Source organism: Leptodactylus fuscus, unplaced genomic scaffold (assembly GCF_031893055.1).
Source record: "Leptodactylus fuscus isolate aLepFus1 unplaced genomic scaffold, aLepFus1.hap2 HAP2_SCAFFOLD_1295, whole genome shotgun sequence".
In the NCBI taxonomy this organism is placed as follows: Eukaryota; Metazoa; Chordata; class Amphibia; order Anura; family Leptodactylidae; genus Leptodactylus; species Leptodactylus fuscus.
In genome coordinates, this window is record NW_027440138.1 from 4,764 (window position 1) to 19,070 (window position 14,307).

Sequence of the window (14,307 nt, forward strand, 5' to 3'; positions counted from 1 at the left end):
ACAAAACAAACATAACAACAACAACAATAATAATTATAGATTCAATGTTGCAAATAGTCAGGAAACATGGAACATTGCGGAATTTAGTATCTGGTAATGTGAACTTGTGCAGAGTTGGGTAAATGGGCCCGTTTGTCTTTATCTCGCAGTCTCTTTGCATTTATGCTAATGCCTGGTGCTGCTGGCCTGTCTGTGCCATGTGACATCTGCATATTTATAAGCTCGGCTACTGACAACGGGCCCTTTTGTCTATACAAAAAAAAGGCCAACCGAAAATCATCTGGCAGCGAGAGGGTTAAGAATGTGCTCACTGCAGAACCGAAAACTACAACTCCCAGTGATCTTTGCAGCTGGGCTTGCATGGGACCAGCCCTCTGTCTGTGCTGCAAGAAGTAAACAAACTCTTATCTGGTTGTCAGTGCAGTTGGGCAGCCACAGTCCTTGTCCCTCTGCTGCAGCTCAGACTAAATTGCCCCTGTATTTCCTTTTTTTTTTTGGCCTCCCCCTCTCCAGAACATTCCTGTGTGCACAGATCAGCTCCCTTCATTCTGCACTGACACCCTCAGCAGCCTTGTCTGCCCCCGGTGAGGCCCGGCGACGCTGCAAAAACTTACTGAGCCCTTTGACATCCCATTCATTTCCATGCAACCTGGATTCAATCTGTAACCAATTGTACAAATCTTGAAACTTTTTTTTATTTTTGTGCAAAAAAAAAAAAAAAATTGCGATTTTTATTTTTCATTTAAAATTGCCATTTTCGGAGGCTACAAAGTTGCACTATGGACTGCATCCGAATGTTAAATATTCAGAGGCTCCTGGACGCTGCCGAATATCTGGAGAGAAGAGAGCGAGGTTTGTTTTTTGTCTGAGTTTTGCATTGCGTTGCAGGAGATGTGGACGCCGCCGTGATCGGGGCTCGAGTTGTTTTGAATGTGTGATCCCCACCCTTGTGTTGTGTGTGTGTGTGTGTGTGTGTGTGGGGAATCCGCCAGTACAAGTCTTTGCACGCTACGCTTAGTTCTGGGGATAATTTGCGGTTTTAGGTGAATGCTATAAATAGCAGTGTGAATGAGGAGCGGGGATAATTGGACTTTACTGTGTGACGGGCGTAAAACGACGCCCGAATTCCACGACTCCTGGCACTCGTGTGGTGACTCAGTTTGTACAGGGTGGATGGGACAGAGATCTAGATGAAGTTTACTAAGTATTCACGCCCAGGCAGTCGTATGTGCTCACTGTACACATGGAACTTTTCTGTATACTTTGTATTTCTTTGCAACATTGTATCATTGTATTTGGGGTACGTTCACACCTGCTACAAGCAAATCCTTCCAATACGTCACTTAGCACCACATTCACATTAGCATCAGGTGCTCATTTTTTTTTTGCTCCGTCAGAGGATCAGAAGAACGGACAGATGGACCACAAAATAACAGACACCGATGGACCTGAGGGGCCCCTCCACTATTGGGGTCCGATGGTTTAGCCAGTTCTTCTGTTTGTGCAGAAAATCTGGTCATTCAGTACCTGGGAAAGCTGGGTGACAGCCAACATGTAGTACAGCATGCACAGAGACAGTCCTGTAACCTGCTGTGTCCATAATACTAGAAGACTAGCTAGGTCCATCATTCAGGAGTATAGGAAAGCTGGGTGGGCACTTTAAGGATGGCTGTTGTGGAAGTCAAGCTTTCCCAAAAATGATTGCTATGACCAACATGGGGAGAAGGACTACAAGTCCCAGCATTACTGCAGTACCTGTCCTGATGAAGATACTTACTCTCTTTCTCTCTCTCTCTCTGCAGAGTGTGAACACGGCTATGCCTCCAGCTTCCCCTCCAGCGACAGCTCGGACCTTCACAGGCTGAAAACAAGAAGATTAAAATCCAAGAGGTGCAGCAGCATAGGAGGCAGCACAAACAGGTGAGAGCCCGAGTGATGGGGGGTAAACATACTGGTGCGGGGGGGGGGGGGACCCCAAATCTATACCTGAGGGGTAACTCAAAGCTTCAGGAACAAGTAAGTAATCTATGTACACAGTGACTGCACCAGCAGAATAGTGAGCGCAGCTCTGGAGTATAATACAGGATAAGTAATGTAATGTATGTACACAGTGACTGTACCAGCAGAATAGTGAGCGCAGCTCTGGAGTATAATACAGGATAAGTAATGTAATGTATGTACACAGTGACTGCACCAGCAGAATAGTGAGCGCAGCTCTGGAGTATAATACAGGATAAGTAATGTAATGTATGTACACAGTGACTGCACCAGCAGAATAGTGAGTGCAGCTCTGGGGTATAATACAGGATAAGTAATGTAATGTATGTACACGGTGACTATACCAGCAGAATAGTGAGCGCAGCTCTGGAGTATAATACAGGATAAGTAATGTAATGTATGTACACGGTGACTGTACCAGCAGAATAGTGAGCGCAGCTCTGGAGTATAATACAGGATAAGTAATGTAATGTATGTACACAGTGACTGTACCAGCAGAATAGTGAGCGCGGCTCTGGAGTATAATACAGGATAAGTAATGTAATGTATGTACACAGTGACTGTACCAGCAGAATAGTGAGCGCAGCTCTGGAGTATAATACAGGATAAGTAATGTATGTATGTACACAGTGACTGCACCAGCAGAATAGTGAGCGCAGCTCTGGAGTATAATACAGGATAAGTAATGTAATGTATGTACACAGTGACTGCACCAGCAGAATAGTGAGCGCAGCTCTGGAGTATAATACAGGATAAGTAATGTAATGTATGTACACAGTGACTGCACCAGCAGAATAGTGAGTGCAGCTCTGGGGTATAATACAGGATAAGTAATGTAATGTATGTACACGGTGACTGTACCAGCAGAATAGTGAGCGCAGCTCTGGAGTATAATACAGGATAAGTAATGTAATGTATGTACACAGTGACTGCACCAGCAGAATAGTGAGCGCAGCTCTGGAGTATAATACAGGATAAGTAATGTAATGTATGTACACAGTGACTGCACCAGCAGAATAGTGAGCGCAGCTCTGGAGTATAATACAGGATATAACTGTATGTAGAGTAACTCCAATGATCAGGGGTATATATACTTTGGTATTGTACCCTTCTAGTTTCCTGTTTTGCTGATTCTCGCCTCGCTATATTTGCGCCCCCGTTGGGGTACGGTTTGGCAGGCAGGATGTGACGCCGGTGGTCGCTGACAATGCTGTTACACTTGTCTCAGTATCTGATGCAGTTTCCAGAAATAATGTTTCTCTCCTGGGATTCTCCTCTATGGCGCGAGGTTGAAGGTTACGTCTGCCCGGAGATATATGAAGGATTTCCTGCTCTTATTTGGGGTCTTTTTAGGAGTCTTTGGAATGAGATTTGTTTTTTTGGAGATTGAACATTTCAGGAGGGGTCTCATTGACACATTACTGGGGCGGGGGTCCTAAGTTCGGGTCCTCTGGAGAATTATCAGTGCCCATTGAAATAATAATTTTCCTATTTTTAAGGACCTTTACACCTCAAACCAAAAATTCCTAGACTCCGTTCTAAAATTTGTATAAAACTGGGCACATTTACCATTCAGGGGTCTGGGAAAGTTGGGTGATTCCTCTGTGAGAGCTAAAATGGCAGCTGTGATAGAACGATAGAACTTTTCTCATTGTTGTAGACGGTGTCTTCGGGATTTATCCCTTTCCCATTTTATTTGTATAGAGTTTGGTTGGGAAGGGGTTAATGGGCAGGCTATATTTTGCTGCAGGAGGGTTAAAACTGGAGTAAAGTGATTACAGATGGGGGATAATCTGTATCTGCGGCAGCCCCTGCTGATCTGGATTTTCCATCCTGCAGTGGAGCCTTTGGAGGCATTTTTGGCTCCGCCATCTTGGGCTTGGTGACCTGACAAAACCTCAGTCTCTTACAGGGAGGGAGCCCCTGTCCTGTAGTTTTATGACCCCCGGACGGTCCACGCTGTCGTGTGATGATATTTGGGGCTGGGTCACTGTACGAGGCCAGGACATGAGCTTTCTGTGTCTGCCAGTGAGCAGCTACATGTTCTCTGCCCCAGTTCCTGTTATTTTGTGTCTTGCTCGTAACCTCAAGTGAACTCCTTGTATCAGACACCATGTCCTGAGGAGGAGAGCGCAGATACTCCAGGGTTAACCCTTAGTGGCCAAGGAGGCGGCTGTAGCTAAGCCTGTCCTCTCTGATACTGTATACTGAGCTGTATCTAATCCTATCCTGTGTGATACTGACTGCTGAGCTGTGTATCTAATCCTATCCTGTGTGATACTGTATACTGAGCTGTGTAACTAATCCTATCCTGTGTGATACTGTATACTGAGCTGTGTATCTAATCCTATCCTGTGTGATACTGTATACTGAGCTGTGTATCTAATCCTATCCTGTGTGATACTGTATACTGAGCTGTGTATCTAATCCTATCCTGTGTGATACTGTATACTGAGCTGTGTATCTAATCCTATCCTGTGTGATACTGACTGCTGAGCTGTGTATCTAATCCTATCCTGTGTGATACTGTATACTGAGCTGTGTAACTAATCCTATCCTGTGTGATACTGTATACTGAGCTGTGTATCTAATCCTATCCTGTGTGATACTGTATACTGAGCTGTGTATCTAATCCTATCCTGTGTGATACTGTATACTGAGCTGTGTATCTAATCCTATCCTGTGTGATACTGTATACTGAGCTGTGTATCTAATCCTATCCTGTGTGATACTGTATACTGAGCTGTGTATCTAATCCTATCCTGTGTGATACTGTATACTGAGCTGTGTATCTAATCCTATCCTGTGTGATACTGTATACTGAGCTGTGTATCTAATCCTATCCTGTGTGATACTGTGTGCTGTATCTAATCCTATCCTGTGTGATACTGTATACTGAGCTGTGTATCTAATCCTATCCTGTGTGTTACCGCATACTGAGCTGTGTATCTAATCCTATCCTGTGTGATACTGTATACTGAGCTGTGTATCTAATCCTATCCTGTGTGTTACCGTATACTGAGCTGTGTATCTAATCCTATCCCGTGTGATACTGTATACTGAGCTGTGTATCTAATCCTATTCCGTGTGATACTGTATACTGAGCTGTGTATCTAATCCTATCCTGTGTGATACTGTATACTGAGCTGTGTATCTAATCCTATCCTGTGTGATACTGTATACTGAGCTGTGTATCTAATCCTATCCTGTGTGATACTGTATACTGAGCTGTGTATCTAATCCTATCCTGTGTGATACTGTATACTGAGCTGTGTATCTAATCCTATCCTGTGTGATACTGTATACTGAGCTGTGTATCTAATCCTATCCTGTGTGATACTGTATACTGAGCTGTGTATCTAATCCTATCCTGTGTGATACTGTATACTGAGCTGTGTATCTAATCCTATCCTGTGTGATACTGTGTGCTGTATCTAATCCTATCCTGTGTGATACTGTATACTGAGCTGTGTATCTAATCCTATCCTGTGTGTTACCGCATACTGAGCTGTGTATCTAATCCTATCCTGTGTGATACTGTATACTGAGCTGTGTATCTAATCCTATCCTGTGTGATACTGTGTGCTGTATCTAATCCTATCCTGTGTGATACTGTATACTGAGCTGTGTATCTAATCCTATCCTGTGTGTTACCGCATACTGAGCTGTGTATCTAATCCTATCCTGTGTGATACTGTATACTGAGCTGTGTATCTAATCCTATCCTGTGTGTTACCGTATACTGAGCTGTGTATCTAATCCTATCCCGTGTGATACTGTATACTGAGCTGTGTATCTAATCCTATTCCGTGTGATACTGTATACTGAGCTGTATCTAATCCTATCCTGTGTGATACTGTATACTGAGCTGTGTATCTAATCCTATCCTGTGTGATACTGTATACTGAGCTGTATCTAATCCTATCCTGTGTGATACTGTATACTGAGCTGTGTATCTAATCCTATCCTGTGTGATACTGTATACTGAGCTGTATCTAATCCTATCCTGTGTGATACTGTATACTGAGCTGTGTATCTAATCCTATCCTGTGTGATACTGTATACTGAGCTGTGTATCTAATCCTATCCTGTGTGATACTGTGTGCTGTATCTAATCCTATCCTGTGTGATACTGTATACTGAGCTGTGTATCTAATCCTATCCTGTGTGTTACCGTATACTGAGCTGTGTATCTAATCCTATCCCGTGTGATACTGTATACTGAGCTGTGTATCTAATCCTATTCCGTGTGATACTGTATACTGAGCTGTGTATCTAATCCTATCCTGTGTGATACTGTATACTGAGCTGTATCTAATCCTATCCTGTGTGATACTGTATACTGAGCTGTGTATCTAATCCTATCCTGTGTGATACTGTATACTGAGCTGTATCTAATCCTATCCTGTGTGATACTGTATACTGAGCTGTGTATCTAATCCTATCCTGTGTGATACTGTATACTGAGCTGTATCTAATCCTATCCTGTGTGATACTGTATACTGAGCTGTGTATCTAATCCTATCCTGTGTGATACTGTATACTGAGCTGTGTATCTAATCCTATCCTGTGTCATACTGTATACTGAGCTGTGTATCTAATCCTATCCTGTGTGATACTGTATACTGAGCTGTGTATCTAATCCTATCCTGTGTGATACTGTATACTGAGCTGTATCTAATCCTATCCTGTGTGATACTGTATACTGAGCTGTGCATCTAATCCTATCCTGTGTGATACTGTATACTGATCTGTATCTAATCCTATCCCGTGTGATACTGTATACTGAGCTGTGTATCTAATCCTATCCCGTGTGATACTGTATACTGAGCTGTGTATCTAATCCTATCCCGTGTAATACTGTATACTGAGCTGTATCTAATCCTATCCCGTGTGATGCTGTATACTGAGCTGTGTATCTAATCCTATCCTGTGTGATACTGTATACTGAGCTGTGTATCTAATCCTATCCTGTGTGATACTGTATACTGAGCTGTGTATCTAATCCTATCCTGTGTGATACTGTATACTGAGCTGTGTATCTAATCCTATCCTGTGTGATACTGTATACTGAGCTGTGTATCTAATCCTATCCTGTGTGATACTGTATACTGAGCTGTGTATCTAATCCTATCCTGTGTGATACTGTATACTGAGCTGTGTATCTAATCCTCTCCTGTGACTGAGCTGTGTATCTAATCCTATCCTGTGTGATACTGTATACTGAGCTGTGTATCTAATCCTATCCTGTGTGATACTGTATACTGAGCTGTATCTAATCCTATCCTGTGTGATACTGTATACTGAGCTGTGTATCTAATCCTATCCTGTGTGATACTGTATACTGAGCTGTGTATCTAATCCTATCCTGTGTGATACTGTATACTGAGCTGTGTATCTAATCCTCTCCTGTGTGATACTGTATACTGAGCCGTGTATCTAATCCTATCCTGTGTGATACTGTATACTGAGCTGTGTATCTAATCCTCTCCTGTGTGATACTGTATACTGAGCTGTGTATCTAATCCTATCCTGTGTGATACTGTATACTGAGCTGTGTATCTACCCCGATCTGCTGAGACAATGTATCTAATCTCTCCCGTGTGACACTTGGACTGCACAGACTACATCCCCCGTCCTGCACATTGTTAATGTAATTGTTTTTTTGTTTTCAGATCTACGCACAATGAGCTGGAGAAGAATCGGTGAGTCTGTGTTTTATGGATATGTAAAACTGATTCTGGGTAATGTATTTGCCACTCAGGAGTCAGGGAAAGCTGGGTGACAGTCCATGATGCAGCTGTAATGCCCCGTAGATTTGGGAGCTGTAACGTCAGCCATGTTGGTAGTCACTCAGCTTTCCCGGGCACTTACAGGGGTTTGGCTTATTGTGGGCGCCTCTGGTTACAGCCCTGACATAAGGACTGGGGTCTGTCCTGTATACTGGGAATGCAGGGACTGTGCGGATGTCAGGGGGAGTGAGGACTAATGGAATGTGGGAGGCTGGGGGGGGGGGGACACAAGGGTTAGCAGGGGGTGCAGGATTTATTAGACATTCCCTGTATCTGCTGATTTATTAGGGTCATATCTTAAACATAACAATCTGCTTATAATCACCCTGGAGGAGGGGGCTATAATAAGAGGAGGCGACCCCCTGCCCTCCCCTCCCCCTACTCACATCCATATTGTGCCCTGGGATACAAAGTAATATCTAAAATCTAAATGGGAAAAAATAAAATATTACATAGGGAGGCTGCGAGTGTCACTGAGGTGTGAGGCGCCTGGTACCTCGCTGGTAGTATGTGATGTGCTGGATGTGTAAGCTGTGCCTCGGCCTGTCAGTGAGGTGTGAGGCGCCTGGTACCTCGCTGGTAGTATGTGATGTGTAAGCTGTGCCTCGGCCTGTCAGTGAGGTGTGAGGCGCCTGGTACCTCGCTGGTAGTATGTGATGTGTAAGCTGTGCCTCGGCCTGTCAGTGAGGTGTGAGGCGCCTGGTACCTCGCTGGTAGTATGTGATGTGTAAGCTGTGCCTCGGCCTGTCAGTGAGGTGTGAGGCGCCTGGTACCTCGCTGGTAGTATGGGATGTGTAAGCTGTGCCTCGGCCTGTTAGTGAGGTGTGAGGCGCCTGGTACCTCGCTGGTAGTATGTGATGTGTAAGCTGTGCCTCGGCCTGTCAGTGAGGTGTGAGGCGCCTGGTACCTCGCTGGTAGTATGTGATGTGTAAGCTGTGCCTCGGCCTGTCAGTGAGGTGTGAGGCGCCTGGTACCTCGCTGGTAGTATGTGATGTGCTGGATGTGTAAGCTGTGCCTCGGCCTGTCAGTGAGGTGTGAGGCGCCTGGTACCTCGCTGGTAGTATGTGATGTGCTGGATGTGTAAGCTGTGCCTCGGCCTGTCAGTGAGGTGTGAGGCGCCTGGTACCTCGCTGGTAGTATGTGATGTGCTGGATGTGTAAGCTGTGCCTCGGCCTGTCAGTGAGGTGTGAGGCGCCTGGTACCTCGCTGGTAGTATGTGATGTGCTGGATGTGTAAGCTGTGCCTCGGCCTGTCAGTGAGGTGTGAGGCGCCTGGTACCTCGCTGGTAGTATGTGATGTGCTGGATGTGTAAGCTGTGCCTCGGCCTGTCAGTGAGGTGTGAGGCGCCTGGTACCTCGCTGGTAGTATGTGATGTGTAAGCTGTGCCTCGGCCTGTCAGTGAGGTGTGAGGCGCCTGGTACCTCGCTGGTAGTATGTGATGTGTAAGCTGTGCCTCGGCCTGTCAGTGAGGTGTGAGGCGCCTGGTACCTCGCTGGTAGTATGTGATGTGTAAGCTGTGCCTCGGCCTGTCAGTGAGGTGTGAGGCGCCTGGTACCTCGCTGGTAGTATGGGATGTGTAAGCTGTGCCTCGGCCTGTTAGTGAGGTGTGAGGCGCCTGGTACCTCGCTGGTAGTATGTGATGTGTAAGCTGTGCCTCGGCCTGTCAGTGAGGTGTGAGGCGCCTGGTACCTCGCTGGTAGTATGTGATGTGTAAGCTGTGCCTCGGCCTGTCAGTGAGGTGTGAGGCGCCTGGTACCTCGCTGGTAGTATGTGATGTGCTGGATGTGTAAGCTGTGCCTCGGCCTGTCAGTGAGGTGTGAGGCGCCTGGTACCTCGCTGGTAGTATGTGATGTGCTGGATGTGTAAGCTGTGCCTCGGCCTGTCAGTGAGGTGTGAGGCGCCTGGTACCTCGCTGGTAGTATGTGATGTGCTGGATGTGTAAGCTGTGCCTCGGCCTGTCAGTGAGGTGTGAGGCGCCTGGTACCTCGCTGGTAGTATGTGATGTGCTGGATGTGTAAGCTGTGCCTCGGCCTGTCAGTGAGGTGTGAGGCGCCTGGTACCTCGCTGGTAGTATGTGATGTGTAAGCTGTGCCTCGGCCTGTCAGTGAGGTGTGAGGCGCCTGGTACCTCGCTGGTAGTATGTGATGTGCTGGATGTGTAAGCTGTGCCTCGGCCTGTCAGTGAGGTGTGAGGCGCCTGGTACCTCGCTGGTAGTATGTGATGTGCTGGATGTGTAAGCTGTGCCTCGGCCTGTCAGTGAGGTGTGAGGCGCCTGGTACCTCGCTGGTAGTATGTGATGTGCTGGATGTGTAAGCTGTGCCTCGGCCTGTCAGTGAGGTGTGAGGCGCCTGGTACCTCGCTGGTAGTATGTGATGTGCTGGATGTGTAAGCTGTGCCTCGGCCTGTCAGTGAGGTGTGAGGCGCCTGGTACCTCGCTGGTAGTATGTGATGTGTAAGCTGTGCCTCGGCCTGTCGCTGAGGTATGGGGCGCCTGGTACCTCGCTGGTATTATGGGATGTGTAAGCTGTGCCTCGGCCTGTCAGTGAGGTGTGAGGCGCCTGGTACCTCACTGGTAGTATGTGATGTGTAAGCTGTGCCTCGGCCTGTCAGTGAGGTGTGAGGCGCCTGGTACCTCGCTGGTATTATGGGATGTGTAAGCTGTGCCTCGGCCTGTCAGTGAGGTGTGAGGCGCCTGGTACCTCGCTGGTATTATGGGATGTGTAAGCTGTGCCTCGGCCTGTCACTGAGCAGCAGGGAAGATATCACTACGTAGCGCTGCAGGAGTCAGGGAAAGTTGGGTTTTCTGTTGACCACTTTTGTAGGAGCAGTAATGGGCAGACCAGTAGGTCACGAGATTATTTCCCATTTCCCACTGGTTTCTGCCCCTTTAAGCTTGAGCTGGCGGTTTGGCAGTGGGAGACCCGTTTGGCAGCACAGAGTGTGATACAGACAGGCCAGGCGTAGTTCGGGCGCCGCGCCAAGGCTGTTCTGCATAGATAAAGAGACGGAGTGAAATTCCTCGTCACGCCACCGACTATTTTGGAGATAATAAAAATGAAATAGTAAAAGCTGGTGGTGAGAACAGAGGCCGAGACTGTTACTGGGGACACGGGGCGTCCTGGATTCTGTGCACGCCCCGGGATCACTGCAGACTCTTATAGACTGACTGTAGCGAAGGGCGTCCTCAAAATGATACCAAGACTGGTTGTGTAGAGTGTCCTTAGCCACCAGATTGTCAGCTTTGATGTGAGCGTGGATATAAGACCCAGCCGGGCAGTTGTCACATCATGACAGTCACCGTCTAACATTGCAATATTCGGTGCAGAGATCGCAACGCCATCTCCGTACAAGTTAACGGGCCGTTGAATAATCTCATCAAAATCTTCGTGTAAAACTTCTTCTTTTTGTTGGAGTTATTGAAGTGGATTTTTCCTCACCAGTAAAGCTCTGCACGCCTTTAGGATTTGTGTCTCTTCCGATATTATGTATCAAGCTGCAACATTGTATCAACAGTGTAACATTGTATCCTTGCTGGTTTTAGCTTCTGCAGGGTCTCATTGTGATAACCTGATTCCCAAAATTCTAAATGATGTGCAGAAAATGTAGCAAGTACTCCAGAGCACCCCTGTAACCGTTGCGTCTCCTCTGCTGCTTACAGGAGGGCTCACTTACGCCTCTGTCTAGAACGGCTGAAGGATCTTATACCCCTAGAGGCTGACAGCACCCGGCACACCACGCTGGGACTACTGAACAAAGCCAAACTGCACATCAAGGTATGGACAGCGGGGATTTATATAGCCAAGATGAAGTGCATGGATAGACGTGACACCTACCAAAATTCTACACCCCTGGGGTCGGGGAAGGAGTCACATGATGTCACCTGCTCCCTGGTGTAACATCACTAGGATATGCGGTGGTGAATTAGTTTCCATATGTTCATAATGTTCTCTGTGTTTTTGCAGAAACTTGAAGATGTGTCTCGGAAGGGTCAACATCAGCTGGAGATGCTGGAAAGGGAACAGCGGTATCTGAAGAGGAGGTTGGAGCAGCTGCAGGGCTGTGCGGAGCCCGAGCGGGTGCGAGCGGACAGTGTTGGTTCCAGCATGTCTTCTGATCGGTCCGACTCAGAACGAGGTAAGAGACAAGTAATGATGTAGATCCATGAGGGACTATGGGGTGGTGGCAATGGATATCTACCAACCCATGCAGATGGCGCGCGCACTAGACTTGGTGACATCTCTAGTCTAAATCCAGTGTTAGGCGGACGCCATAACTGAGGTCTATTCACTTTTTCTTCCGCAGAGGAGATCGAGGTGGACATTGAAAGCACAGAGTTCTCCCATTTGGAGGTGGACAGTTCTAGTAGCACCAGCATCAGTGACCTGGAGGACCACAACAGCCGGCAAAGCTTGGGCAGCGATGAGGGATATTCCAGTGCTAGTATCAAGCTGATCTACCACTCCTAAAAGCCCCAGGGCTAGCGGCAGTGGATGGGACTTGCTGCCTGCGCTCACCGATGGTGCACTATTGGATTCAATCAAAGTTTTGTTCCTCCAGATCTCCAATCACGAATGGAGTTGGGCAGTCACAGGGGATTTTCTTCTATTTCGCTGGACCAAAAAACCTTTGACCAGCTCCTTCTCCTTCTTCTTCTTCTCTTCTCCAATGGCATAAGGGCATTCCCCGACGATCCCACAACTCCTGCCGTGTTGGAGGTCATTACAGTGATCTAAACTGTTTAGCACAACTTGAAGATCTGGCTACGGCGTTACGTTTTCCATACAGATCGGAAGCTATAAAGATGACATTCATTGTCTTGTGTTCTTTTGCCTTAATTCGGCATCTTAGAAGACTTTTATACAAATCTACCATGGAATGGTGTAAAACAAAAAAGACCTAGTCCTTGCAGTCAAAGGAGTGTCCTCTGGTCTGGGTCATGGAGCGCCCCTTCATTCTGGAAAATCCAGTTCCTACCCAACATGGTCTTTGATACTCTTTCAATCTACCAGCAAAAAGTTCCTTCTCTTTCATCAGCCTGAGGGCGAGTTTACAAAAAGTTCATCTAACCTCTTTGATCAATTTGGTCGCCAAGGACTTGGTAGTTGGTCAACTTAAGCTGCCCCCTGCCATGTGTAACCTGCGGTGTGCGGGGCGACCGGGCGACCTCTGGAGGCTTCACCATTTGTTACATTTATTGATGTTTTATCGCTTCATTTGCAGAACCTTTATTTTGTTTGTTCGAGAGACTGGCGGAACCACAAACCCCAGTACGGCATCGAACCAGTGGCACCTGGTATTTTATACTGGCACCGCCTGAGCCTTGTTCTATCACTATCCATTTAAAGGGGATGTTCCACCTCCGTGTTACAAAGAATCTGATTAATAAGGCAGCGTGAGATTGCGAGGGTACGAGGTCGCCAGTGCTGCCGTCCCCCAACGCCATCTGCATTATTACGATTTTTTGACATTAGGTGGAGACTCTTCTATTTCTTCTCACTTCTTCTAAGCGACGTTTCATGCCGTCACATCAATGCAGCAGCCTCACTGGCATATCATAGGGGGTACAACACTTTATGGTAGTGACCCCCTTTACAGCATAAAATCAGGATCTGACCATTGCACGGTCTCTTTTGTTACACAATGTCTCCTAACTAACCACAGTGCGGCCATGTTGACTCCGGAGGACCCCTTTAATGTATTGGGTTACCCATCGGAGGGGTGATATATGCACTAATCCATGACCTTTATGGACAAATCTAAGTGTAGCTTGCAGCGTAAGGTCGCTCGCTCGGTGTGCGGCCGCTATTGCATTAGGACGTCACCCTGTCTTCTAGACAAGTAAATGTTCAACTTTGTAAGTTGCGCGACGTTGCGATCCGTTTTGTTTTTTTGACGTCTCACTGTGAGGGTCTGGTCTCGCACCCTTCTATCCAGGCCTGGGCCTGCAGCAGTGTTTTTAGGTCCTTTTATTTCCCTTTGACATTCTTAGGATTCTGCTGCTTTACGGGGAGCAGGGAATGAGATTTGCAGCTTAGGAAGGGTTAACCGGCCCGGCCCAGGGGAATGCAAGCCGAGTATTGGAGCCTGCACAGCTGGTGGTCTGGCTCCAAGACCCCGCCATAACCTACACGCTTAGATTGGCCGAGTGTGCACAATGTTTTTGGATTGTGCCCATGCAGCTAAAATGTAACTCAATTTTGTAAGCAAACGTCTAAGATTTTGTGTATTCCGCTCCTATACGGTCCTATAGGTGCAAAGTTACATTGTTTCCGTCTTGTTTATTTTTAGGATACATTGGAGCAATAAACATGTTGGTTGCAGAAGTATACACACCCTTTAAAGGGGTATATACTACAAGATGGCAGCCATGACAGTTGTATTACCATTTCTTACTTCGGAGGCCTCAGTTCTGTCCTTGTCTTCCATACAGTATCTGTATAGTGCCCCCTAGCTGCAATACCGGCATTGCATTCTATTATGGCCCTATAGTCCGGTGATCGAGGAGGAAGATCTTAGA

At 46.9% G+C, this 14,307-nt stretch overlaps 1 protein-coding gene across 1 annotated transcript; it reads left to right on the forward strand.

Moving 5' to 3' along the window:
* The first annotated feature begins 758 nt into the window (after nucleotides 1-758).
* Nucleotides 759-14,291, forward strand: LOC142187015 (max-interacting protein 1-like). The gene is made up of 6 exons (XM_075261423.1): nucleotides 759-852; nucleotides 1,803-1,920; nucleotides 7,674-7,703; nucleotides 11,449-11,563; nucleotides 11,753-11,924; nucleotides 12,093-14,291. The coding sequence occupies exons 1-6, from the start codon at nucleotides 780-782 to the stop codon at nucleotides 12,254-12,256; spliced, it is 672 nt and encodes a 223-aa protein (XP_075117524.1). The 5' UTR covers nucleotides 759-779; the 3' UTR covers nucleotides 12,257-14,291.
* Nucleotides 14,292-14,307: the final 16 nt, after the last annotated feature.